Source organism: Phalacrocorax carbo, chromosome 30, assembly GCF_963921805.1.
Source record: "Phalacrocorax carbo chromosome 30, bPhaCar2.1, whole genome shotgun sequence".
Lineage (NCBI taxonomy): Eukaryota > Metazoa > Chordata > Aves > Suliformes > Phalacrocoracidae > Phalacrocorax > Phalacrocorax carbo.
The window spans coordinates 889,388-916,799 of record NC_087542.1 but is presented as its reverse complement, the minus strand read 5'-3'; the positions used below and the strand labels follow the sequence as shown (position 1 = coordinate 916,799).

Below are 27,412 nucleotides of genomic sequence, written 5' to 3'. Positions count from 1 at the left end.
TGCAGCAGATAGCCTGGGAAGTGAGTAATTTCACAACTCCCAAGAGGAATGTGGAAAATCCACACAGCCTGACACCTGTCTGGGGTTGCAGACTCATCCCACGCAGGCTGCGCCCAGCGCCGCCTCCCGCAGCAGAGGCACGGGGCAGCCCGGTGGAGCTCCGGGAGCCCGGCTGCACCGCGGCACCGGCGCCGGCGCGGCTTCCTGGCTTCACCAGCCAACGCCAAGGTGTACTTGGGATAAAGCGAGAGGCTTCTCACGAGAGGCGATGGCTTTTTCCTCGTCCGCGTTTTAGCCGAGGAAGGACAATGGAAGAGACGGAGGACATGCTCTACAGCTCGCCTAAACCAACGTTTTTACTTGCAGAGACTGTTATGGTAAATAAGAGAGACCGACGTGGAAATGCAGCGCTATCGCGTATGGAGGTTCGGGGCTTGGTTTTGAAATCCAAGCCTTGCTAAGGAAAAATTCCCTAAACTTGGGTTTGCATTTGCTGGAAAGGGTGTGAAGAAACTCGATAATTAAAACTTGCCGCAGTCATTTCTCAGAAAACACTGGCTCCACCGCTACGGAATTAGAAAATGAATAAATGCTGAGAGCGCAAGAACTCACCCCAGATCTTCCATTTTTGTCTCCCTCAAGCGTTTTGTCCTGTGCCTCCGCTTGCTTTTGCAGAATGTTGCTTCTCCCCCTTCCAACGAGGGGGAGCCGTGCCCACGGCCCGCGGCGCCGCGGCGGCGCGCGCCCACAAACGTAGCCCGGGAAAAGGGCCCACCCGCCGGGCTCGGGAAAGCCGCACCTCGCCATGAACGGGCCGGGAGCCCCGGGCAGCGCCGGCCGTGCTCGGATCGCCGGCGGATCGCCAGGCAGACGCCTTCCGCTCGGCCACGACCCCCGTGCCGGGTGCTTGGCTTCGTGGGCTTCGATCCGGAGCCCTGCCTCCGGCGATGGTGCCGGCTGCGTGGATCTCACGGCCGGCGAGGTGCTCCGCATCACCCAGCACCTGAGGAACATCGATAGGAGACTGCAGAACTTCCGCGAGCTCTTCCGAAAAGGTAAATACTTTTCGATCCACTTATTTGCTTATAAACCAAGCAGATTACATTTGGCAAAAGCGATCCTGTCTCATTCTTGCTGCGTTATTTATTTAAAAGAACAAATTTAGACAGCTCTCAGACGATTTAGAGTGGCTTCTCGTGGCGCGGGTACTTAATTATGCAAACATCTTTTCCTAGAATGAATTGCATCAATAGATAAAATTTCAGAGCACTTAACCATCTAAGTGCGCGGGTTTCCTCCAAAAGCGATGCAAAACCACAGTAAGTGCTATCGGCACCTGCAGTTACTCACCAGGGAGTTAAACTGGCTGGAGGAACGGGCGCCTGCAGTGACCCTCTTGAGAGAACCGGGATTCAGCGCCGGGAAGGAGCCCAAACGTCCTGAGTCGAAGCTGGCGGTGCCCTGGGTGGCCGTGGGAGCCCAAGCGAGTGTCACAGCCTGGAAGCGCCATTCCTTCCCGTCCGGCACGCTGTCTCCCCTCCTTTGTCCCAGGATAGCCTCTCTACTTGCAGGACACTCTCCAGACTAGAGCCCGAGTAAATAGACCTAAATTAAGAATTAATAAAACAGCTATCACAGGCTCGGCGCTGCCCTAGAAGCCTTGTACGGCACGGCAGCGTCAACAAAACCCCTTCAACCACTCGCAGGAACAAGAAACCTCCGGGAGAAGTGCCACCCTCTCACCGAGGCATCCGAAGTTCCCTGGGATCCTCGTCTCCCCACCCACGGCCGCAAGCTGTAGCTCGAGGTCACGGTGACTGCCTTACCCCAGACACGCCGAACAAGTCGGGTCGGCCGCGCTTCTTGTGCAAACTCGTAACTGCGGTGGTGCTTTTAGCTCTGCAAGACGTTTGCTTCCGACGGCCCCCAACCGACGCTGGCTGCGTATGGGGATCAGACCTGCCTGGGCCGGTCCTCTGGCCGAGCATCTTTCCGAGCGCTCAGCTTGGGACTGCGTTTTCCCTCTTGGAGGCCGGCCTCTGGGGGTAAAGACACGAAGATACGCCACGCTCCTGCAGCAGGAAGCGGGGACGTCCATGGCTTGGGCTCGTGGAGCAGAACCCAGAGGAAAGGCAGCCGGAGCCTCATCGAAGGTCCTGGCCCTGGTGACTAAGGACTGGGTAATTTCCACATCCACCCCGTCGCTGCATGTGGGTTTTTTGCTTGCTTTGGTCTTCTGAGTTTGTTATTTGCTGTTTTGCACAGAACTTGAGTTTTTAGGAACCCGTACCATTGTGCTTACCCTGGGAGAGGTGGGGATGAGCATTTACGCATGCAAATAAATTGTAATTTTTCCCCTTTCTTAATTTTAGGAGAAGTTATTTCAGCTTCTGCTGAAGCCAAACTGGCAGATTTACTGCAAGCCGTCTCCTCCTTCCTGAAGACGTACCCTGCTTTGACCGGGGACGCCATCCAGCCTGCCGTCGCAACCCTTATCGCCAACATCAACGGTAAATCCGTAACGTTAGCGGACCTCACGAGCGCTGTAGTTATCGCCCTCTGCTCAGCGGTGACGGCAAGCTTCCGCACCGGGCCCGGCACAGACGCGCACGGGCGTCCGTGGAAAGCACACGTCACTGCCGAAGCCGAGCAGAAGTCAGAGATCGAGGCTTATTCGCGTCCAGATGCCATCGTTAGGGAAGGCAGTGCTTTTACAGCGCGTGAAAGCAAGATAAAGGCTTAGGCGGGAGAGCCTTTCTATTTAGGCCGGCGATTGTGCTGGCAAACGGCCCCTTTCTGTCTGTTTTCCACTAATAAAGTCAGGTTGCGTTCGGATGGTGACACCGAGGAACGGAAACGCAGGTTTTCTGGGCTCGGTTACCTCTGTCGGAGCGAGCAGGCGTGTGCCGGGACCCCTCTCAGTGCTGGAGTCCTGCATAACCCCACGCAAGGTGTTTTCAGGTGTGCGCACGCCAGCGCAGGCAGAACCGACCCACAGAACGGTTGCGATAGTTCGTTTCCGCGGCCCTTGGAGGTCTGCAGGCACCACGTGCTTATTAAGAAGCTAATTAAGAAGCTGTTAACAGCCTCTAGGAGGTAAGGGTAGGGTCCTACGCCACGCTGGCCTTCTCGTTTGATTGTTGGAATATGAATCCTTAATGGTCTTTGTATCCCTGTTTCGCACGTTACTGTCTCGGGAGCTCAGATATACTTAAATCTAGTGGAAAATCCTCACTTGAGAACTAGTCTCGGCCCCTGCAGAAGAAAAGCGTGGTGGTTCCTGGCCTTTGTTTTGGGGGACAGATGAGCTTCGAGAGGAAGCACTGGATGCCCCGTCGCAATATCCTGTGTGCGAGCGGAGCCAGGGCTGGCACGAGGCTCTCAGCGGGGAGCTGGCGGGGACGGAAGGTGCGGTAACCACACCGCCACTTTCACTCCCGGTTCCTTTCCTCCCCTGCCTTCAAAAGGTTTGCCGACATGAAAATATATTTGCCTTATAAAACAGCAGTGGTGACGTAAAGGGAAGTTCAGCGAGACCTCACGGGGCGGCTGCTGCGTATTGTCTGCAGTAACTTGCCATTGTGCTCGGTCTAGAACAGCAACGAAAAAAAGACTCAGCTGTTGGAAACGCAGGAGGAGTTTGCAGGCTGCGCTGGAGGGGCTCGGTGCCCTTTCTGCTGCTCCGGCAAGCGGCGAGTCGGCCGCTACAGCTTCCCTCCGGTCCGAGGACGGCGTTAGGGCGCTGGGTACGGTGTTACCTCGGGAGCGGGAGACGGGCCGTTTCTCAAGAAGTGCCGTGCTTCCCTTTTGTGAGCCCCTGATCTGCAAAAGAAAGTTCAGGGGTTTATCGCCTCCCCTTTTACCCCCCTCCCCCCTGAACAAAAAACCCAGCCAAAAAAGGACATACTCCGTCAGCAAGAACGTCTAGGAGACTGGGAATCGGGACCTGAGTTATGTTTCGGGTAAATAAGGAGCCACACCCCTTGCTTTGCTTTTATTAGCTTTTTATTTAAATATAATTAATCGGAGGGGTGTTGCTGTAGTATGCTGCAATCCTTTTGGCTATAAATGCCCTTCTACCAGGTAAAAACCCCACTTTTTATGGCGCTTATCTGTAAATAAAGCACTTTGCAAACAGGCTCTGATAATTATACTAAACAAACCTGTCATTATAGCGATTGAACATGCAAAGCTGAGATACGGGGAAGGGCAAAAGGCCTCTTTGGGAAGGAACCCCGAAGGGCCAGGGAAGGTTTGGTGGGAGAAGCTCATCCTGCTGGCCCCAGCAGCACTTTGCCATCGTTCCGCATCCCGATTTTCTTGTTCTCTTTTAAAAAAATTCAGCCGTTACCTCCAGAGCCTGAGCAGGAACCGCCCGAGTTCACACGAGCCTAAAACATTCACCCCCGCAGCAGGAACTCTGAGGCTCTGGGATTTCTTTTAAGTGAAAGAAGTGTCAATGATAGAAAGACCTTAGCTCCGACTTGTGCCTGGCTGTAGTCGGGGCGCCACAAGAGCCTGTAGATCTGCCTGGTGGCACAACTGCGGGGAGGCATCTCGCAGAAGCAATTTAGCAGCGTTACTTGAGTCTTCAGCGGACACCGAGTAACAGGGAACTGCCTTTTGGGAGCGCGGAGCCCCAGGCATGCTTTTAGGTTGCGTAAGAAAACATAGGGGGTTTTTAATTATTCATGGCTTTTTATTAAAAATTAATGGCTTCGCTGCTGAGCGCAAGTTTGGTTGGTGAATCACATTTGTGCTGCCAGTTTCTCTAATATTTGCAGGAGAAAAAAGTCCACTTAGTTTCCGCTCACTTCCCTCTATAATCTTGGAATAAACCTTTCCTATTTCCCGTAGCACAGTTTCTTCATTAAATCGCCACCAGTATTCCTAAACCGAAGGCAAAATTCACCAGTTTTAGGGACGGCGATGCCGGCTTTGTCCTTGCAGCCAGTAAATCAATCGCTCGTGAGCTGGAGCGGACGGTCCAGCTCAAGGGGGAGTCAGATTTAAAGGTTCACATCCCAGTCCACCACCCGGAGAAGGCTCCCAGGCTGAAAACCATCCTGCCGCAAGCGATAGATTTTTGCCGTAGCTCATTGACAACCTACCAAAAAAAAAAAACAAAAACCAAAAAAAACAAGACATGTTTTTATTGAATAAACAAACCCTCAGGAGTTTAGATTTCGGTTTTGCTGAGCAGAAGTCGAGAAAGGCCACGATCTCCGAGATCTCCCATGCACCGGCGAAGAGAGCGGAGGAACGGAGGCTCGGGCAAGGACCAACTGCTGGCCCGTGCCTGCGTGAGGCGCTCATCCTTTCCCTTCTTCTGTCCCTTTTTTTTAACCTAACAGCCCTTTCCCCTCACCACCGGCAGATTCGCAGTGGTTTCTTCGGTATATTTGGAAGCACAGGAGTTCCTTGGGAAGCGCTGCGGGTAGAAGGATGGGGGCTGCTGCGACACCTGCAAGCCCTGACGCCAGGAGGACTCAGAAACGGGCCCTTCTTTGCTATTTACCAAGACACATCTGAGATATGCAAATTGCATGATCAAACAAATGTACGCTGCACGCTGTTGCCTTACACGGAAGCGTGTCTGCAGGAAGCAGATTTGGCTACAGCAGCCGCGCTCGCCGCTGCGACGGGCACTTCTGCCGGTTATTTCGGGGACGTCTTCACCTGCAGCCATCATGGGCCTCTGGAGAATTTCTTCCCATCTGATCTGACCGAGAATTTGTGTTTTACTTAATTCAGCCGTGACTCTAAGCTGGGTAATTTGGGGTTCTGCTGCTTTCAGACCAAAACACTGAAGATTCAGCCATGGGAGACCCAGAACCAAACGGTATGTGATGGCATTTGAAACAACCTTTTGTGCTGTTTGTAATGTAAGCTTTTGGGGCATGATATGACATATGACGCAGCTCAGCCCGTGAGCCACCGAGGAAACATGGGTGCCAGAAAACAGCTGTAAGTTCCTCTAAGTGGGGTTTCCATGAAGAGCCTGGCTGTTCAGTTCTCTTCCTCTGGCAGATGAAATTATTTGATGCATTTGTCCTGGACTTTGCCTTACGTAAGAGGAAAGGGTGCAACCCCCTTTTTCAGGAGGCAGAAGGTGCAGCGTTGTCTCTTAAGGGGTTGGAAGCTCATAGCGCTGGTACTTGCATATCATCAAGTCCCTCTAACCAGGGTTTGCTCTAAGTCGTTGTTCTCAAAGGCGACAACCTTAATTATGAGCAATATTCTGTTTGAATTGGAGCAACACTTACCGATCGAGCATCCGAGGGGTCTCTGTGCCTCCTGAGAGCACAAATCCCTCCTGCCAGAGCAGGAGCCAGTCCCTGGCGCTTCAGAGATGTGAAAAAGAAACCCCTCGCTGTCTCTGTAATCAAAGGAATGCAGCAAGCAACGTTAGTGCTTTCCCTGCTGTCACATTCAAATGCATCATTATCCTCGTAGCTAGAAAACTCTTTTGCCTTCCGGTAGCTGGACTTTGTCATGCCTTTGTCACGATAATCAAAATACCATCAGCAGGATTTCTATAGCTCACGATCATACATGGGGATAGTTAAAGGATGCCTCAGTGTCTTTGATGAACTGAATAAGCTGAGCTTGTTTGGAAATTGTACTGTGGGACTAGTTTTCTGCCCCCCTCCCTTCCCCTACAGAGCGCTTCTGTGTCTCCAGCGACGCCTGCACAACCCCTTGTCACAACCAGCACTAACACCTAACGTGCTTATCGCCCAGCGGCGCGACCAGAGCCCGTTTCCGCTCCACGTTCCCCTTTCGTAGGCACCCAGCGCTTGCAGAGATCCTCTTTCCGCGGCGTTGCACGCGAGGCTCGTGTTAAGCAACCCCCCGTTGCGCCCATCTCTGCTTTTCGGGGCGGAGGCTCCCAGCCTGCCGCTCCCACCCCTGCGCCTGGTTTGTGCCTGTCCAGCCGTAGGCTGCAGCGGAAGCATAACCGTTTCTGAGGCCACTTAAAGACCCTGTAACAAACACCCACCTTACCGCCCGGCCCACGCTCTTGGTCTCATCGAGCGCTTTGCCGGGAGAGGTGCTGATCCAAGGACCGAGCGTTTAATAAGCCCACCAAAAAGCAGAACTCTCTTTCTGAGATTCCTCCAGAAACAACCCCGTAAGTTGATTAAAGATGTATTTTTAGGTTTGGCAGTGAAACAGTTTTCTACCGGGGGGCCGAGAACGCCACCCAGAGCGTGACATGACTGTAGAAGTCAAACGCCCTTGAGAAATCCAAGCGTGCCGTATCCACCGAGCGCCTGTTATCAACAAAACCTCATCCGTTAAGGAGGTTTATTTGACAGGCTCTTTTTGCGAAACCAAAACGACTGGTATAAATGATTTTGTTTGGTCTTATTTTTTAGCCACTAAGTGTCCCAGATTCATCCTTCTGTTGCTAATTGGGAGGTCCTTTTACTGCTTTCTGGTACTGGAAGTGTCTTCTGAGCTTCATTGCCAGTCCAAATTCTTCTTACGTCGTAATATTTAAGAAACAAGCAGCCAGAAGTTCAATGTAGTTGTACTTTTCCTACTTAAAAAGCAGGGATTATTAGTAATTAAGTACTGCTGGGGGCTGCGGTCTGTCAAGACGAGGCTGTTTGACAATATTTTCCTCTAAAGCGGGCAACGGCCTCATTTTTATTTTGCAAACTGACGCGCCCGCGCTCAGTTTCTGCCGTCGGACACCTCAGAAACATTCGCCTTCTTTTTCAATGAATTGATGTGTTAAGTGGAAATTCTCCTTTCCCCCTCTCCGACATGTTTCATTAATCCTCTCGCTAACGCATGCTGCTATTTAAGACGTCAGTGTTTCCTGTCGGTTGCGGGTGATCGCACTGGTTGGTAGCGGTTCCAACCCCCTCAAAAATTCGCTGATCTGTAAATTCAGTTTTCGCCAGGGCCTTTGTTCCACTGAAGCAGGAGAAGATGAGAAACCAGAGGGACAGATGGGAAGTGGTCTTGGTTTTGCAAAACGGTTCTCAAGGAACTTGGATTGTTTTGTTCCAACACTGTTACTCCTCGGATGGACACAGATGCTGATCGGGGCAGCGTGATTTGCCGCTAGCCATAACCAGAGTCTCACTGAGGGTTGGCTTGGTGAAAGTGGGAAGGTTTCACGCTGGAGGGGCAGACAATTTGAGAGTTTTCAGACTTATTGAAGTTCAACAAGGACAAGCGTCAGGTCTTGCACCCGGGAAAACATAATCCGGGAGCGCAGCGCAGCCTGGGATCCGCCCGGCTGGGGGGCGGCTCTGTGGGAAGGGACCGGGGGGGTCCCGGTGGGGGGAAGCTCAGCGTGAGCCAGGGGTGGCCGCCGCGGCCAAGAGGGGCAGCGGGACGCTGGGCTGCATCAACAGGGGCATCGCCAGGAGGGACAGAGACGTCGTCGTCCCGCTCTGCTCAGCGCCTGCCAGGCCGCCCCCGGAGCGCCGCGTCCGGCTCTGGTCCCCGCTGTACAAACGGGGTGGGAGAGACTGGGGGGGCCCAGAGAGGGGCCACCGGGGCGAGCCGAGGGCTGGGAAGCTGCCGTACGAGGCCGGGCTGGGAGAGCTGGCTTTGTTCAGCCCTGAGAAAAGGAGGCTCAGAGGGGATCCGTCCCCGGGGACCAGGACTTAGGGGGCAGCTACAAAGGAGACGGAGACTCCCTTTTTACACGGAGCCCCATGGAGAGGACAAGGGGGGTGGACACAAGTTGCTCTCGGGGAGATTCCGGTTGGGCACGAGGGGGAATTTCTCACGGTGAGAACAGTCACCATGGGAATATTGGAATAATAATATTGAAATAATTGGAATAATTGGAATAATCTCCCCAGGGAAGGGGTTGACTCGGCCACGTTGGGCACCTTCAAGAGTCGGCTGGACGGGGAGTGGGGCCAGCTTGTCTAGGCTGGGCTCTTCCTCGAGAGGTGGGACTAGATGATCCCTGAGGTCCCTCCCAGCCTGGCATTCTGGGATTCTTGGATTCTTATTTGGCCTAATTTGGTTCAAACCGTGTCGTGGCTTAGCAAGCAGGGGATTTTACACAGACGCTGCTGAGACACATGAGTCCTTTTATGCAGAAACAGGAGATTTGCCCCAGTGGAAAAATTCAGGTGATGTGTTGCAAAGTGCAAGGCTTGAGCAGAGAGAAGAGGAAGGTGCTACCGGGAACAGGCTTGTGGTACCGAGGTTTGGCAACGGTGCCACGCCGAATGTTTTAGACATTTACCTCATTTCACGGTAAATGCGGCTGAAAGGGAAGTGATGCTTCTGCTGAACGGCAGAACAAGAGCTTCTCCTGCTAAAAATATCCTCGACACTCTGCACACCCACCACTGTGGGAGCTTGCTCTCCCCGTAACCGCGGCAAAAGGCAGAGAGGGCGGTGAGCTTTCCAGAAGGTAGGTGGTGCGGATGAGATGAGTCTTGTCCGTCCAAGGATGGGGCAGAGCTTTCACACGGCAGCAGGCCCGCTCTGGTGCGAGCGCTGGCCGTGCGGAGACGCTCTCCTTTAGGATGCAGGTCTAGTGCTGATGCTAGAAGAGGTTTCTGCTGGAATTAGGACCTGAGGGAATGGCAGGGAGATGTGCCAGGGGAGGGTTAGGCTGGGTTTAGGAGAAGGTCCTTCCCCCAGAGGGTGGTGGAGCCCTGGAACAGGCTCCCCAGGGAGGCATCACGGCACCAGCCCGGCGATATTCAAGGAGCACTTGGACACGGCCCTCAGAGACACGGTGTGAATTTGGGGTGTCCTGGGCAGGGCCGGGAGCTGGGGTCGGTGGTCCCTGTGGGTCCCTTCGCACCCAGGACATTCTATGTTCTCTGATTCTATGGAATTGTCTAAGATAAGAAGAAGGAGGTTATGCTGTCCGTCAAGAAACAGAGATGGGTTTGAAACTCCAGAAGAGTTAGTTTCTAGATCAGCATTCCAGTTGTCATTGTGCTGTCCTGTAAGATAACTGGTTTTAAATTGAAGAATCCATTTGTAAATAAGGTTGTGGAGTCGTAGTGGATGGACAAGGACTGAGCTGGAGTCTCTTCCAGGCCAGTGGTCCTACATCCCAGCAAATGCTCTGCTACCTAATCCTCACAGGTTAGGGCAAAGGGCTTCCACAGAATCCCAGAGTGGTGGGGGTTGGAAGGGATGTCTGGGGGTCATCCCATCCCACCCCCTGCTGGAGCAGGCACCCCCAGAGCAGGGGGCACAGGGCCACGTCCAGGCGGGGGGTGAATGTCCCCAGGGAAGGGACCCCACAGCCTCTCTGGGCAGCCTGTGCCCCTGCTCTGGCACCCGCACAGGGAAGGGGTTTGTCCTCATGTTCAGGGGGAGCTTCCCGTGTTCCAGCTTGTGCCCGTGGCCCCTTGGCCTGGCGTTGGGCACCGCTGGAAAGAGCCCGGCCCCATCCCCCGACACCCACCCTTCAGATATTGATAAGCACTGATGAGGCCCCCCTCAGCCTTCTCTTCTCCAGGCTGAACAAGCCCAGGTCTCTCAGCCTTTCCTCCCACGGGAGATGCTCCAGCCCCTGACCATCTCCGTAGCTCTCCGCTGGCCTCTCCCCAGCAGCTCCCTCTCCTCCTTGACCTGGGGGGCCCAGAGCTGGGCGCAGCCCCCCAGATGTGGCCTCAGCGGGGCAGAGCAGAGGGGAAGGAGAACCTCCCTCGCCCTGCCGCCCACACGCCTTTCCGTGCCCCCCAGGTACCGCTGGCCTCCTCGGCCCCACGGGCCCAGTGCTGGCTCGGGGTCACCTCGCTGCCCCCCAGCACCCCCAGCCCTTCCCAGCAGAGCCGCTCTCCAGCAGGTCCCCCCAGCCTGTGCCGGTGCGGGGGGTCGCCCCTCCCCAGGGCAGGACCCCACGCTTGCTCTCGCTGCGGTCCCTGAGGCTCCCCCGGGCCCAGCTCTCCAGCCTGTCCCGCTCTCGCTGGGGGCCGGCACAGCCCCCCGCCGCATCAGCCGCCCCTCCCGGCTTGGGACCGCCAGCGAGGATGATGAGGGGACGCTCCGCCCCTTCGTCCAGGGCACCGATGGATGCGTTGACCGGGGCTGGAGCCAGCGCAGACCCCTGGGGGGCACCGCTAGTGAGGGGCCTCCAGCCAGACTCTGCTCATCAGGATTTGAAAGTTGAATTAGTTTATGGATATTTATGGGAGACTCTGCAAGTCTCCCAGGTGCCGGGGCTCCATTTTCCTTCCCATAGAGGAAAATGTATACAGATGTTTACATATTTAGCAAGAGGGCAATCAGGAGCACACAGTTCATCAGGAAGGAGCATCTTGAAGGTGTCCAACGGACGGCTGACTGATGACAGCTGTGGCAACGAAGAGCAATACATTCAAGGCAATTCATTTCCTTGATGAGAGACACGAGGCAGATGAAGCCTTCGGCCCAGACCTGCACGTGCCAAAAAGCCGCTCGAAAGATTTCAGGTAGATGGGACAAATCGGTGCTGCTCCGGAATGACAAAGGGGCTGCGCGTAGGGAAGCACATGTTTAAACTCGAGAGAATGAGGCTACTAACATCAGCTGCAGCAAGGCTGGGAAAATGTTTTATGTCCCATTTTTCCACCTCCCTACTTTTATAGTATTACATATAATATCCTAGCGAGGTGAAACTTGTGAGAACCTGAGGTTCTTGCTTGTCTTACAGCGTCTTGCAATAGCTGCTTTCAAAAGCAGAACGTTTCACTTTGCCCATCACCGGCGCTGCTCGAGTTGAGTCACTCCTTCCTGTTGTACAATCCTCTGCTAGTGGTAAACAAGAGAAGTTAAAGATGCTCGTCCGCTTGAAGTCACAAGAGGAGTTAGGACTCAAATTAAATTAGCGTGCCTTGGAGTCGTTATGCCTTGGATCGCAAACAATTTGCGTCTCTCCCAGAAAAAACAGAATGAGATGTTTGGTAAACTGCCGGTCTCAGGTCACGCACCGAGCACAAAACGCTGATTTACGGGGCGGGAAGGGTGCTGGGTACAGTTTGCAGCTGTCTGTCAGCACCGGTGGTGCTTTTAAATCCCGTCCCCGGGTCCCCCAAGCGTGGCAGGCCGGCTGAGCGGTTCCTCGCAGCTCCTTCAGACCTCGCGGGTTTACGGGGAAAACGCCGCGCGCGTCTTCACACGTTTTCAGCGTCTCGGTCCACTTTGCAATAAAACGCGCAGAAAGCTTTTAAAGAACAAGGGCAGCATAAATCTTAATTGCTCAGCTAAGGCAAGTACGCTGGGAGCGCTCCCAGCTGATTTCTTGGTGCAGAAGGGAACGCGGCGCCCTGGCCACGCTGCTCGAAGCCGATGGCGAGCAGAAGCGTGATTTGGTGTCCCACCCAGCCTTCTTCACAGCCACTTCTATTTTTAAGAGGATGATGGGTTGATGTTCACAGCTTGGGTGCTGTGGCTGTACGATAGTCAGAGAGCGCTCTCTGACACCAGGCGAGGGGCTTTGTGGAACAAAATCCCTAATACGTCCCTGTCTTTCTGTTAATTGTACCTTCTCTCTTCAGATCCTTTCTTTGCATTGTCTCATGTCTTTATAGAGTAAAACAAGATACGCGATACACGTGCGTGCTCACGGTCTCCCTTATTACCAGTAGAGGCGAGCCAGTCTTGTGCTCTCCTGCACCGTCTTGGCTGGAAGAGGAGCAGGATCGCACTGGCTCTTCCCCTACGTGCTGGGAGCTCCCCGGAGTCATCGGCCTCTCCGGGAGGCGACGTGGCTCTGCAAGTCTGGGGTCAGCCACGGTGCGACGCCGTTCACGTAGCCTGGCACCTCGCTTAATGGCAGGCAGCTCCTAAGCAAAACCTGGCCTGAAAAAGCCTGGATTTCTTAGGACTGCCCCAAGGCCCGGGAGTAGCTCTGAGTAAATGAGACGCAAACTGACTTTTCTACCCAGCATCATTGAGCAACATTTGCAAGTACTTGTTCCTACTGTGAAAAACTCAACTATCAGTGAAGCAAGTCTAGATTTAGGTCAACCACATCCTGTTTCCTGGAATGTCAAAAGGACAGAGAGCGAAGTTTTCTTTTGTTTTTACCAATTGTGCCCAGTTTCGTATTTTAAAACTTCCCCCCTTTTTTTTTTTTTCAGCTATTCTCAGCCTGAGTCAATTTTTGTTTCAGCCCTCGGTGACAAGCGCACGACAGAGTGGAAAGCGAGATTAACAGCATCGCTCACCCCGTGTAAAGTGCACGTGCTCGCCGCCACCCTGCTCCACGTGCGACCGTGGGCAGAACGTGCTCAAACCCTACAGAGGCGAGGGGCGACGCGCCCCTGCCACGCAAGCGGGGACAATTTTGTGGGTTTTATGCCCAATAATTTGGACCCGCTGGGGACCAAATGAGGTGCAGGATTTTGTAACGTAGATTAATAAATAAGCACGTGTAATATTGAGAAACGGCCCCTGCACGTAAAACCTTGCACGTCGCCTGTGTCGCAAGGAACGGGCGGCTTCTGCAAGGCCTGCCCGCTTCCTACGCGCGTGGCTCTGCCGGCGCACGCTGCGCGGCGGGCTCGATGGAGGGCGCGGGCCGTGCCGCTGCGTCCTCGGGTCCCCCCGCCGGGTCTCGCCAGCGCCAAGCTAAGGACGGCGGCGTGACTCCAGCTCAGAGCGGCCACAGGCCCTAAAATCAGCTTAGATGTCTCCCCTGGGCATCCGCAGACTCGTTTTCTGGGGGTTCTGCCCGAAGAACCTCGGTGAATTTATCGTTACCCAAGTTTTCTCCTGAATCCCATCTCACCTCGCTGTGCTTTGCCAGAGCATCGCAGCTTGTCGCTTCCCTGTGGATCCGCGCGGGATAACGGGGCTCAGCCACGCTCGCAGGCGTCTCTGGAAACCGTCCTCTCGACCTCAGGGAGCTTTGGGTCAGGCGCGTCAGCAAAACCACTTCTTCTCCAATTCCAGGTCTCGACAATCAAGAGAGGACCCCTGAAAGTAGGAAGCGGTACAGTGAGATATTCCGGGGCCTGGATGCCATAGAAATCTCAATTGGAAATGCGTACGTAGGGAAACGGGGCTGAACGGAGCTTTCAGGGTTTTTGCAACCTCCATTTATTTAATTGGGTTCTTTTTCGTTATACAGGACCATTGACATGTTCATCGGCGATGCTGACGGCACCGACGACGCAGACCAGGCGGCGGAAAGAGAGGCCGTTCCGGTAGGCAAAGAGATCCATTTTATTAAAGACATTATCGACGGCCGGTGCCAAAGTGCACGCTTTGATGTCACTAAATTCTATGTTCTTGAAATGGGTTTTTGGGTGGCCATCTGAAAGAAAAACATAGCTGCAGCTCTTACTCGAACAGAGGGAAAAGAACGGTGCAACACTTGTAAGTGATGGAGGTGGCAGCAGAGCTGATAATGTTTAGTGGAAACATTGGGGCATTTACTGTTTGGATTTATATTCTGAAAAACAAGAGGTGGAAATCGCTGGTTTAAGTCCTGCGTGCTGCGAAAAAGCTCAGACAAGCCAGCAAACCCAAGATACGTTGCAGTCATACATCCAAAACCTCTAAAATTTTGGCCTTAAGAAAGATAAAACCTGTCAAAATAGAACGTAGGGGGTTTTTGCTTGCTTTGGGCACTATGGGACTTCTGGGGATAATCAGCCGCATTTCATGCTTTTCTGTATAAACACAGGGGCTAGGAAGTTAATTTTTCTCTGTTCTCACGTCATCATATCATCCCATGAGCTAAACTTAATGAAAATCAAATATCTTGTGATTTATAGTAAAATAAGCGCTGCCAGCATTCAGTCTTGCAGCCCTTTCCCAGCCTCGATCTCTCTGCCCTCGTGACGCGTTCCCTCCGTGTCTGTCTGTGGCAGGGTTTTGTACCGCGCTACCTTCCCTCTGTCGAATCCCAGGCTACTATTTAACACTCATTAAGAGCGTAGCTCATTAAGATCAGCACTCCAGCTGGCCTTACGAAAAAATCCTCCAAATTTCTGAATACTTTTTTTTTTTTCCTTCACCATTTTCTTTTTCCCCCCGCCCCACAGTTGAATGAGAGTTTCTGCAAGAGCAAAACCAGTTCAGAGAAGCCAGCGCAGGCAGACATGACAGGTAACATTGCTCATTAAATATCAACGGGGTGACATGAGAACGCCGAGTCGATCGCCCGGCGTCGGTCCCGGCAGCCTCCTAACGACGCGGATAAATAACGCCGGCGTCTCTGCTGGCATCAGGCTCGGGCTGAGCTCGGGCTGAGGGGCAGCAAGGACACGGAGGCCTGTTTGAGCTCAGAAGTCCCGCTGCTTCCTCCAGCGCGCGGATCTTCCCTTGCTCATCCATTAACGTCTCATTAAGGAGCTGCTCACGAGGTCTTGATTGCTAAATACCGAGACATCCATTCCCAAAGGTCTGTTTTAAGCACAGGAAAATTCAACCCGGTGACACTTGGGATACCCTGAAGCACTTTTGTTGCCTGCTGGGAGGATTCTCACCAGCTCTGTACTTGTTGCTGGTGTCATAAAATGCAACATAAAATTGGTTTTTCTTCATATAAAGTCCCTAATGAAGAAAAAAAAAAAAATTCTAAGCTGCTTTCTCACAGATTTCAGCTTGAAATGTGCTTCGATTTGCTCCCCGCAGCGTGACAGTTCTGCCTTAGGTTCCACCAAGGAACGAGAATCCTTCCCTCAACTCCCCAGGAACCCGTTAAGTCCTTCACTTTCGGTTTTCCAAACAAATCAAATCTAAATATTTAATTAGAAGCGGGGGGCAGAGGAATATACCTGTCATTTGCCTGGAACACGCGTGGTTCCACGGGGAGGACAGTGCGGTGTCGCTGGGAAGCGGTTCAGAATGACATTTTTCAGTGAAAGACCTTGTTTACAGCTGTTATCCAAGTATTTTGCAGCAGCAACTCTTGAGACTCCAACTTTGCCTTGGGGGAAGCCTCTGCCCACCAGCCAGGGCTGTTCCGAACCTGGATTTATTCCGTTGCAGTTCAGGAGGCAGACGAAATGCTGATAAAATGTGAAGGCGGCATCGACGCAGCCCTCGAATATGCCAAAATGTGGTGTAAATACGTCAAAGAGCTTCTCAGCTGGATTGAAAAACGCCTGAGCTACGGTGAGTCTGTGCGCGGAACCAGCTGAGAGTCCGTGCACTTTTCAGTAGCTTTTTGTTTTTAAATCATAGCCAAAACCAGACAGTCGCAAGCAAAAGCACACCAGTGAGAAACTGGCCAAACACCAGCCCTTTTAGCTGCTTTTCTTTGAAGATAAAGACAGAGAGTCAGAATTTCTCCTTCCCTGAATGACCCTAATTGACTGGAACGACGTCTGGCTTTGACAACGCCACCTCCGCGAGCCTCGCTCTGGCCTCTAACCCGCTCTGCCCTTTTACAGAGACAGAGTTTGCCAAGGGGATAGTGAAGATAGCGGAATCGGGACGAAACGCCATCTTCCAACAGGTACGGCTCCTCGCGACACGTTCCAGCTTCAGGGCACGGGGTTCCCTTCGGAGCGGGAGCAAACGTGAGGCTGGCGGCGCAGGCGAGCTGCTTGTTGAGTCCAGCTTAAGCAAACCCGCCTCCAAAGACCTGCCTAAAACTCCCAGTGTTGGAACGGTTCCTTTTATTTTGTTCTATGGGCTCGTAACAGAGCGATTATTAGGAAAACGAGCTAGAAGGATGAACTGGTGAGGCGTCAGCACAGCTCTGCCCAGCATAAAAGCTCTCCTGCTTCCAGCATCCTGCTGCGTTGGCTGAAATAACCCCCCTCATTTAACCACCGCAGACACGCTCACCTTTCTGTAACAGGCCCCGGTCACGGCTACCACAAACCTGGTTTAGGGAAGTTGCGCTAATTATCCATCGGTTTATATCTGCTTTTTTGTTGTTTCTGCAGCACAACATGCCTCTTCGGATGCTCTATACGATGGTCCTGGAACATGACATAAAGGTTGGGAGTTCAGCTAGTGAGACTGCAGGCTTGCTCCAGCAGAAGGAATTCTACCAGGTGCTGTATTTCTGCGCGGACTAGGCGTCTCTGCTGAAAGATTAGACGGGAGCAGCACAGAGACCTAACAGAAGTGATTTATTCTGGCCCATGGGGGTGGAGGGATGAAAGAAGGAAACGCACACCAAGTTCAAGGGAAAAAGGCATCTCGCAAGGCTTGCTTTCTAATATCATGCCCTCGTCCGTCAGATACTTCTTCCTGCCTCATGAGGAACCGTTGCCGTCCTAACTATTATTCCTCTGCAGCCTCTGTCAGCCAAGAAGAATGAAATTGAGAAATGGAGGAAAGAATTCAAAGATCAGTGGACAAAGGAGCAAAAGAGAATGGTAAGAGGCCGATCGACAGCCTGACCTTTACGCCACTCACGGCTCAAAACGCCAAACCCAAATGTTTATGAATAAGGAGTAACTAAATAACATGATATGCGTCCTGCTATTGAATGAAAGGATGGTTTTGAAGAGCACAAGGCGGGGGGAGTGCTCGCAGCATTCCTGTGCCATCCTGCCTGCTAGATCCCACCGCCTCCTGCCGACCGCAGAGGCCGGCAGAGCGAGGATGCTTTGGGTTCGCGCGTGCCGGCACGGGGCTGTCTTCAGCCGAGAGGGATCCCCTGCAAAGGCAGGCTCTGCGCCTGCGACCCCGCGCCCCAAAACCCAGCTCACACACCCTGCTAGCACTTCACCATCAGCCCTTTTCGCCAGGGAAAGAGGAGGGGAGGGAGGACGATGCTCCTGGGCACCTTGCAGAGCATGATCCAGGACGGCTGGGTCTCTGCTCAGCTGTAGAGGAAACCCAGGGGCTCCCTTAGAGCTCCTGAACTTTGGGAGGAGGGGGAGGGAGAAGAGCGATGCCTATTTGAGTGATAACATCCATTTGAACCAAGAGACGGGCGCCTTCCATATAAGCAGAGACCTGCTGTGACTTGTTCCTCCCGCTGCCTCGCCGAGCTTCCTAAACTGCTCCTTTTCCTATTCAAGAACGAATCCTTGTCGTCCCTGCGCAAGTCCCGCCTGCAGTACATACAGCGCTGCGAGGAGCTGGAGAAAGCAAAGCACCTGAGCGCCAAGGCGGAGGACGAATACCAGAGCACAGCCATCACCAACCCCGGCAGCGCCAGCAAGCTGCTGGAGAAGCGGCGTCGTTCTTGCGAGGAGGCACAAGCCAAGGTGACGAGCTCAGATCGGGTCGCTGCTGTTCCCAGCCGTCCCGCGGCGCCGCGCGACGGCGTCTCCCGGTGACTTTGTCCTCCTTCGCTCCGTTTCTCATCGCGCACAGGTTCAGGAAACGGAAGCTTTGTACAAGACGTGCATCAACGACGCCAACTTTCGACAGCAAGAACTGGAGAAAGTACGAGCGCGGATCGTCTCCCATATTCGGAAGCTCATTTACCAGGGCGATGAGGTGCTGATGTGGGTACGTGTTTTCTTCTAATTTCTCCTCTAATCCTCGTTTCAGGGAAATTGCTGTTTGGGATAAGACCTCTAGGCTCTCCACCGTTTCACTGTTGAACCGCTCTGTAACTGACCACTCTCCAGCAGTTGAAATTAGGGGAGTGCTCTGGGCCTTGCTTTGCTACCAGCAAAAATCTCAGATATACCATCACGTTTTCAATTCCTACTGCTCTGAGGACACAGATACCCACAGAAAAGGTCTAGGCAGGGGAAAAAAAAATTCCTAGAACAAGAAACAGTGACAAATAATTTGGATCTGACCTGTTAAGTAGGACCATCAATAAGCAGAAGTGCAGGTAACAGTTTGGGCAACGAAAGGCTGGTGACTGGTGAATGCCTGTGAGATCCAAGGGCCTCACTTGGGCCTTGACTAGCAATTATAGGGATTTTTTGTTTTCTTTCCCCCGTAAGGTCACTCTAAGGATGTTCAAGCAGCGGCAGACTCAGTCAGAACCGATTCCAGTGGAATACCAGGTCCTGACCGAGCTCTGCAAGCCATACAAAGCGGGTGAGAAATACCTGGGGTTCATTCAGGCTCTGCAGAAGAAAGACATTCACGTGGAAGCGTTTGAATTCGAGCCACTCACTGCTGGAGGGCAGAGGTAAAAAAAGAAAAACCCACGCGGAAAACTTACATCCTAGCCGAAAGATCAGAAATATATAGCGCACAGAACAACAGAAGTAGTTTCACACACATTTATGAAGTCACTAGCGACGCGGCAGCGATGAGAGTGCGACTTACAGAAAAGCCCTCAGCCCCAGGCGTTTGGATCTTCTCTCTGCGTAGCTCCGTAGATCCCTAAAGACGCGCTCGGTTCCTTCTGCCGAGCAGAGGACCGACGTCGGCCACAGCAGGGCGGCAGCTTTGTACCACGGCCCTTCGGTTATTTCTACCATTTGCCAAAGATTCGGATCACTCTTTTCTCACGGGGGTGCCGTTTGATTTCTAATCTCTTTTTTCCCCCTGCGGATAGAAAAAGTGAAATTATATTGAACAAATTTGTCTTCCTGGTTTTGTACAAGTGCTCATTATAGTCGCCTTAAACTCAGCTTACACCTGTGAGCTGCCTGAAACAGACGCCTTGTCTCAGGTACCCTTAAGGCACCTCGGTGATGCAATATTGTCCGTTATTCTTCACTGCTGGAAAATTATTTGCAACCCCTTCTCAGGTCCCCTCCCAGCAGCAAAAAGAAGACGGCATTGCATTACACCGGCCCCTCTTCCACAGCAAAGGATGCGAGCGCTCCAGAAGACACATCCAGGAAGCAGTTCTCCACAAACGGTGAACAGAGTAGGTTGAATTCAATAAAGATGACCCAATTTTCCCCTCGAGCCACTGTAGTTTAATTTAGATTAGTAGCCAAAGAGGCGGGAGAGGCTCTCAAATTCTTAAGGCTTTGCTCAGACTGGGAGAAAATATTGCCAAGTACTTACGGATTTTCTTGGGAGCTTGGTTTGGACTTCAGCCCCGTGTTGAAGCACCCCAAGAGCTCTCACAGGATGGTCTGTCACTGCATCCACCCTCTGCAGGCGCGAACAAATCCCTCTGCAGCGACACAGAAAGCCTCGGTGGGAGCTGTGAATCCCGATCCCTGGACTCTCCCAATTCTAGCCCAGGTGAGAGCCGCAGAAATTCTTGCCTAATATTGCCCAGAAGCGTACAACGGGATGAAAGCCTACTCTGACCCACTGTGCATCATGGGGACAAAACCGGGCGTTTATATTTTCCCTCTTCTCAAGGAAACTCTAATAGGAAATTGTTGAAAGCTCCATCCACCGGCACCATGTCCTCCTCAGATGATTTTGAAGAGAGAGATTCCTTGCAAACTTTGGAAAACGGTGAGGAACACACGTATTTGACCAACGAGGTGGAAACCGTGCTTAGGCGTCGGTTCCTCTTCACACTTGGATGCTGTTTCTGCAGAAAACGGTACATCCCAACATCAGTTTAAGAACGTCCTCCTCTCCAGCGCAGCGCAGACCCACCGGCTCCGGAAGCTGCGGGGACCATCCAAGTGCAGGGAATGCGACACCTTCATGGTCAGCGGCTTCGAGTGCGAGGAGGTGAGGGCTGGAGGATGTCACTGAAGATGCCTGGGAGCGTGGGGTGACCTGGGATGCACGCGGGAGCCCGGGGCGACCGTCGTCTCAATGAAGGGCTGTGGGAGTCAGGGGCCTCTCTGCAAAGTTCTGTGCTGCTTCTTCCTCCCGCCTCCCTTTTTCTGTTCCCTTCCCTCTGTTTTTCTGTCCTTGAGTAAGCCACCAGCTGCCACTTGCCTGAAACAACCCTCTTGGGCTTGATGGGACTTTGATCTTTGAGGGAAAGGGAGAATTCCTCCCTGTTCAGCCACTGCTGCAGTGCTGGACCACAACCAGACCATAACTCGGGGCGGTTCTGCCGTTTCAGTGCTGCCTGGCCTGCCACAAGAAGTGCCTCGAGAATCTCCTCATCACCTGTGGCCACAAGAAACTGCCCAACCGAGTACCTCTTTTCGGCATTGACTTCACACAGGTTCCTCGAGACTTCCCAGAGGAAGTTCCCTTCATAGTGGTGAAATGCACCTCGGAAATCGAAGCCCGCGCCCTCGGGGTGCAGGTGAGTAGTCAGTCATTTTGCTTTGGTCTTCCCTGTATGCAAAACTCCTGACCTCTCCGCCTCTGAACCACGCAGGGGATCTATCGGATAAGCGGATCCAAAGCCCGGGTGGAAAAGCTGTGCCAGGCATTTGAGAACGGACGGAGCCTGGTAGAGCTTTCTGAGCACTCCCCCCACGACATCACCGGGGTCCTGAAGCATTTCCTGAAGGAAGTGGGTACCAAATCCCTCAGCCGAGCGCCTTCATCGGGGTCAGACCGGCAGGATGAAGTAACCTGCTGTTTTCTTCCCCTCTCGCTGCAGCTTTCGGCACCGGTGCTGCTGTCCCAGCTCTACAACGATCTCATTGCGCTTGCCAAAGACCTGCAAAAACCTGGGGAGGAAAAGTCGGACTGCGCCGGCTTCCCTTCGGACCCCATCCAGAGCATGAAGTACTTGCTGAGCAAATTGCCTGGAAGCAACTACAACACCCTGCGGCACCTGATTGCACACTTGTACAGGTGAGGAGCGCTGGCTGCCACGCTGGTTGGCGTCAGGTCCGGCCGCAGGAGATCCCTGCCGAGACCTCGCTGCCCGAGGAGCGGCTGGCTCAGCACCGCACGCCTACGAGGAGGGCTGGGCTTCCTCGACCTGGGAGAGGGGCTGATCTAGAGCCAAGGGGGGTAAAACGTTCATTCGTAGAGAGGACCATCTTGCAGCAATTAGGAGAAAGTCTTAATGACCGAGAAGGACCAGAAGGTCCTTCCTGATAACGCTTTATAAAGCGCGGAGCAAGAGGTCAAGGAATAACATGAATCAAGCCCTCTGAACGCGGGCCACAAGCAACAGCCGCTCTCATTAGGGCAGCACCATCCAGGCAGGTCCAGGCAACTCCTCAGGTTTTTCCCCGGAGTCTCCCCAAACAGACCCAGAGCTCTGTTCCCCGTAAAGGACCCGGTTTCTCTCTCTACTAGGAAATGGGGGTGTTGGTGCATTCTGGTTGAGAGCTGCGAAGCCCCTAACAGTCCTGTTTCCCTTCCCCAGGGTGGCAGAGAAATACGAAGAGAACAAGATGTCCCCAAACAACCTGGGCATAGTATTTGGGCCAACTCTGATCCGGCCCGGCTCAGGGAGCGACGTCTCGATGTCGTGCCTCGTTGACTCTGGGTATCAAGCCCAGATTGTGGAGTTTCTCATTCAGAACTACGAAAGCGTGTTTGGGATGGATGACCTGCCGCCATCCTTATCCCTTGGATGTGAAAATCCTTCGCAAGAAGCATCGACAGAAAAGGATGAGGGACCTCAGAGCCCAGACACAATCCAGAATATAACTCTAGAGGTAGAGCTCCCAGACACTGAGCTGGGCTTACTGACCCTGCTGTAGGGAGAGGAAAGTGGACTAGCAATTAAAGAGAACTTCTTTTCACGATAACAAAACCATTTGCTATCAGAGGGTTATTCTGAGAGGAAGGAGCAGAGAGGCTGTTGCGCGTGGGGTGAGAGAACCGGGAAAAAAAATTGTAAGCTACAGATCACTCAGCAGCTTCTTAGACCACTCTGGATGGTGGGTTTGCTCCCTGTTTTAGATCCCAGCCATTCTGAAAAACGGTGGGGTTCTCCATACTGAATTGCTTAGGACACTGCTGTTTCTCTCTGTCAACAGCTCTACAACTTTGGAAGAGGCCTATCTTAATAATCTTAAGCACATCTTAAGCTACGTGCGCTCAAGACCCAGCGCGTTCCCCGGTACAGCCCTACAGGGCTCTGCGGCACCCCTGAGCAGCGGCCGCGGACCCCGCTTTCCCCCTCTGCTACCGAGTGTTCTGCGCTCTTCCCAAGCTCCACGGCTCTTTCCTCGCAATATTTCACATCCTATTTCCCAGCACTTTAAAAACATAAATGGGCATAACGTGAGCTGGGACACTGTGGGGGTCTTTATTCCTTTTCACAGCTGGTTTGATGAGCAAGAAGGGGGAAGTGACTGTCCTAAAGTTAAGCCAAAGGGAGTAAGATCTGGGTTTGGGGACTCTCGGCCTCCCGCTTTTGAGTCACAGGGGCTTACGTGCAAGATTGTGTGTCTGCAGTGACCATATCCATGTCTGACGGGCAGTAACGCCGCTTTCTCTACAGGTTCAGCTCACTGAGGAAGCAGAAATTAGGATAACTATGATTACAGCTGAAATAAAATCACCAGGGTAGACACAATTCACTTCTTGCACGCAGAAATCCTACAGGATTAATAAACCTTCACAGAAAGCACTTTGAAGATACACACGACAATTGCTTTTGGCTATTTTCAAAGCTGGTTTTACCCGCTTCTGCAGCACGGCAGAATTGCACAGACCTTTAAAAAATAAGCGGGGTGGCTAAGGGCACTCTCGTTTTGCCATTAATAAAACCAGCGTCTGGAGCCGCGGCCTAGGCCACGGGCTCCTTGTGCAAACCCACACTGGCTCCACACCACCTACGATTCCCAGGCACTCCCGTGTCCTCCGCTCGCCCCCTCCCCCGTTTGCATTTGACCGCAGTTACTTGCGCTACCGTTAAGGGCTTGGTTTCTGATGTTTCCCCTTTTTGTTCTGAAATGGGCCACTTCAGCGTCCCGTGGGACGCGGGAACCGCTCTCAGCAGGCTGCTGCTCGGCGGAAAGCAGCGGCTGCTTCCTGGGGTGAGTTTTGTGGTACAAATGCTGGATTTGGCAGGTCTCGAACCATATTTTTCTCTCATGGCCCTGCGCTGTGACCTTCTGCCAGCTCCCTCCCTATTTCCCCAAGCGCTTACCTGGGAGAAATCAAGGCGTTTTCAGCTCAAGTGGTTGCATCCTCTAACAGCATTTGGGGTGAAGTGGGAGTCGATAGTATTTTCATGACAAATAAGAGGCCTGTATAAACACTCGTGGCTTTTTCCAACAGAATTTCTCCTCCAAGCATGGTTTAAATGTGGACTGTGTCTCTGATAACTCGTCTTCCAGGGAAGCCACCAATGAGCTGACTCTGGAGGGAGCCCACAGTCGGTTAAGCGTGGATGCCCTAGGTAAATAAAGCGGCGATCGTGAGGCTGTTATGGGTTGTCTTGTACCACGTTTGCTGGTTTTCACACCTCCTGCCTGCCTCTACGTGACACAGCAGAGGAAGCGTTAGCTGGGCCCTCGCCGGCATCGCTGCTCAGTCTTTGTGCAGCTAACGTCTTGCAGAGCAACCGCCACGTGCTTGTGATCCCACGCGAGCTACGTCTTTCTGCTCTTCTCAGGAGGGGCTTTCCCCTGCTGCTGCCTCAGCTCTCGAGCCCGCAGTCGCCTCTGCCAGCTCCCCCGGCTTTCACGCCTCGAGGACAGCTTTGAGAATACGCCCCCGATTCATATCTTAGACCTCTCTCAAATGCATACCTTGCGATTGCTCCTGATTAACGGAGCTGTTGGAGGGAGGCGTGTTAGCCTGTTTCACGCAGGAGGGATTTCCGTGTCCTTTCTAACCGGAAAAAGAAGTCATCAGCCAAAATTGTTTGTCGTAGTAACCTTATCTCACTGTTCTAAGATAACTGTCTAATTTTTTGTTCAGAGACGAATACAAGTATCGGCTCTGAGCTGGAGGACCTGGAGGACTCTGTGCAGGAAAAGACGGACAGTGATTCGGACGCGGTCGTAGGGACCCAACCCAGATGCCATTTCAGCCGACAGCCCGTAAAATATATTCGAACGCAGGCAAAAACAAAGCCAGTCATTCCCAAGCCTTCCAGCTTGCCCTTGAGGACTAGCACATTAGCCAACGTGGCAACAGAGTCTGGTGCAGAAGGTAACCCTCCCGACAGCAGCTCCACGACAAAGGACGGCCCGGAGGAGAGCGCTAGGGGCAGGAACACCTCGGCCGACACAGGCACGCTCAAGCAGCGCTCAGGAGGGAGACAGCAGCTCAGGCATTTTGAGATCACGCAGGAAACAGCCAGGATTGTCTCAAAGTTCAAAGTCGATGACACTTCTGTGTCCCCTGAGCCTTCCCTGGAGGGCGTGGGATCTCCTGAGAAAGCAGAGGACCCCAACCCAGGGACATACCTATAGAAAAAGAACCCCTAAGGGTAACAGATAATAGCAACGGAAAGGGAGGGAGGAGTGAAATCCCACACCTGCCGAACAAAGGAATAGCGATGGGGTGAGAATAACACCCTGTTATCAGGCTGGAGAAAAGGCACATGCTGTGAACTACCTGGCAGGCTTTCGGCTCACCCAGGATTTGCTTTTTATTTGTTAGCAAACCCAAATGAGCGAGAAGCAGCAAGGCCAGTGGCTCGCGCTCTCTCTCTCCCTGGAACACGCCCTGCTTAGCGCGAAGGACAATGCAAGTAGTAGAGGGAACACAGATTGCCGGGCTAGAAAGATGCAGCCAGGAAGGAGGCAACTGATATGTAGGACGTCAGACAGAAAACGTGCCCAAACGGTCATTTTCTGGCAGCTGCAACAAGCACTGATTTTTCCTGTTTTTATTTCACAGCGTTTTTGAGCGTAATTCACTTTTTGAGTGTAATAGAACAGGGTACACGGGCAAAGCTCACGTACTCCGGATCCTTCAGCTTCCGTTGCCGGAGCTTCGACTTGCTAGTCAGCGCAAAGCCATGCTGTAAAGGGAAAAGACACTGCCGTACTCCGAGCCGGACCCCATTTCTCCAGCACAGGAATTCCATTCCCCTCAAAGCACGCTGAGCTTCTGCAATAATTCCACGTGAAGCCGCTGCTGTCGTGAAGGCAGCAAACCCCCAACCTCCAAGATGATCTCTTGGGTCTAAGATGAGGTTGCTCGGGCTTGCTGGGTCTCCAGCTCACCTACACGTGGGTCACCCCGATGCTCCTTCCTGCCTCCCTGCAGTGGATTTTCTCTCCGCCAGGTTCTAACCTGCGGACAGGGAGGACTCTGTCCCATAGTGCCATCTCGTGACGCGTGCACGGGGAAGGCAGGCTTCCTGCGCTGCTCGTTCACAGGATGGCTTTGCATTACCGCACGGGCAGCATTACAGATTTCCTTGGTGTTTGGCTGCGGACGCAGCACGAAAATTCAGACGAAAACATAAAAACTTCCGCACTAGGGCACATTTCCGTCGTTACCATCGGCAACAAAGACGTTCGGAGACATATGACGACGCCGGAGCTAAATGCGAAAGGAAAACATTACGCTTTCCCCAAAGAGCTCAAGAGGTTAAACAATCCCCTTTACAAGTTTCTTTTGTCTCATTAAAAGACTGTTAAAATACAGGACCAAAACCTGAAGTTGTAAAAGAAACGCTGAGGGTCTGTTAGCATTTGTACAGTTCAGGCCAAGGAGAGTTCGCATCTCTGGAACAGTGTATATTTGTTAATACAGTGCTTTGAATTCTTAAATATTAAATTATCTTGTACTGGAAAACCGCTGTAAGAAGTTACTGGGTGTTTTATTATATATCCGTTAAGGGGGAATAAGGAAGCCTTAAGTGGATGCTTGCTGGGCTATTATTGAAAGTGCCGAGCACACACACGTCTCTTCAAAACAAAGGTAGCTCTTGCCCACAAGAATTTAGACTTTGAGGAACCAGCAGAGCTAGAACATCCCTGGTAAATACCCTGGTTTCCTTTGCTTGCTGCACCTTTAAAGAGTTAAGAAGGAGCTTCATCCTACGCAGGAGAAGCATTAGGGGCTCGTACAATACTCCTGCCATCCACCGCTGCCCTCCACTTTTCCTTCCAGCAGCCCGATACGCACAGAAACACTGTTAGAGAAAAACCCGCTCGCTCTTACCGCGTAACTCCTCGTTCCTCACCGCTTTCCGCAGAGCTGGGAATCTGCGGAGGGCAGGAGCTGCCAAAGCACCGCTTCCAGCCAGAGCTGGGCGGCTGCCAGGTCCCGCTGGCGTGGGGAGAGCCTGTGTGCAGGGTCCGACACGGCTCTTCTCCTGCCTGGGATGGGGATTTTCTGTCATCCAGCCACAGCTAACGGGGGTTTGGAAACGGAGATGCTGATTTTAAGAGGAACCTTGGCAGGGAGAGAAGCATCCTTTCCTTCCACCTCCTCGAGGCTGCATCTTCGCTCCAAGGGAACGGCCTCGGCTGTATTTATGTACACCACGGGACAGGCACCGGTCCTGGGAAGCGCTAATAAGAAACAACCTCGTTTCCCAATTCAACGTAGGAGCAGAGAAGGTCTTACAAATACCCTGTTTTCACAGCAGCACCTTACATAGGGGGCTGGCCCTCCACCTCTGAGCTACACCACAGAGGAGGACAGCATTGGCTGTAGAACTGATATACAAAGCCACAACAAACCTGCTAAAAAACCCCCTTTTATCAGCCAAACAACCAATAAACCAATTTCTTACTACAAGGTTTTGTTGGTTTGGTTTTTTTTTTTAAGCCAGCCACTGTGAATTCAGAGCATACCTCAGTCAGTCAGGGCACTTCGAGCATCAATTGCTCCTCGT

General features: G+C 52.8%; 1 protein-coding gene across 2 annotated transcripts; it reads left to right on the top strand.

Annotated features, from left to right (window-relative positions):
* Positions 1 to 56: 56 nt before the first annotated feature.
* Positions 57 to 26,367, top strand: GMIP (GEM interacting protein). 2 transcript variants are annotated; one of them, XM_064475626.1, is made up of 22 exons: positions 57 to 1,055; positions 2,373 to 2,510; positions 13,885 to 13,978; positions 14,063 to 14,138; positions 14,982 to 15,045; positions 15,931 to 16,056; positions 16,335 to 16,399; positions 16,836 to 16,946; positions 17,193 to 17,273; positions 17,925 to 18,113; positions 18,223 to 18,360; positions 18,810 to 19,000; positions 19,569 to 19,690; positions 19,930 to 20,016; positions 20,140 to 20,238; positions 20,324 to 20,463; positions 20,807 to 20,995; positions 21,071 to 21,208; positions 21,299 to 21,495; positions 22,019 to 22,313; positions 23,887 to 24,007; positions 24,532 to 26,367. In XM_064475626.1, the coding sequence occupies exons 1-22, from the start codon at positions 806 to 808 to the stop codon at positions 25,026 to 25,028; spliced, it is 3,408 nt and encodes a 1,135-aa protein (XP_064331696.1). In that variant the 5' UTR covers positions 57 to 805; the 3' UTR covers positions 25,029 to 26,367. The 2 variants fall into 2 exon arrangements, with proteins under 2 accessions (XP_064331696.1, XP_064331698.1); XM_064475628.1 differs by lacking the exons at positions 57 to 1,055; positions 2,373 to 2,510 and adding an exon at positions 5,595 to 5,842.
* Positions 26,368 to 27,412: the final 1,045 nt, after the last annotated feature.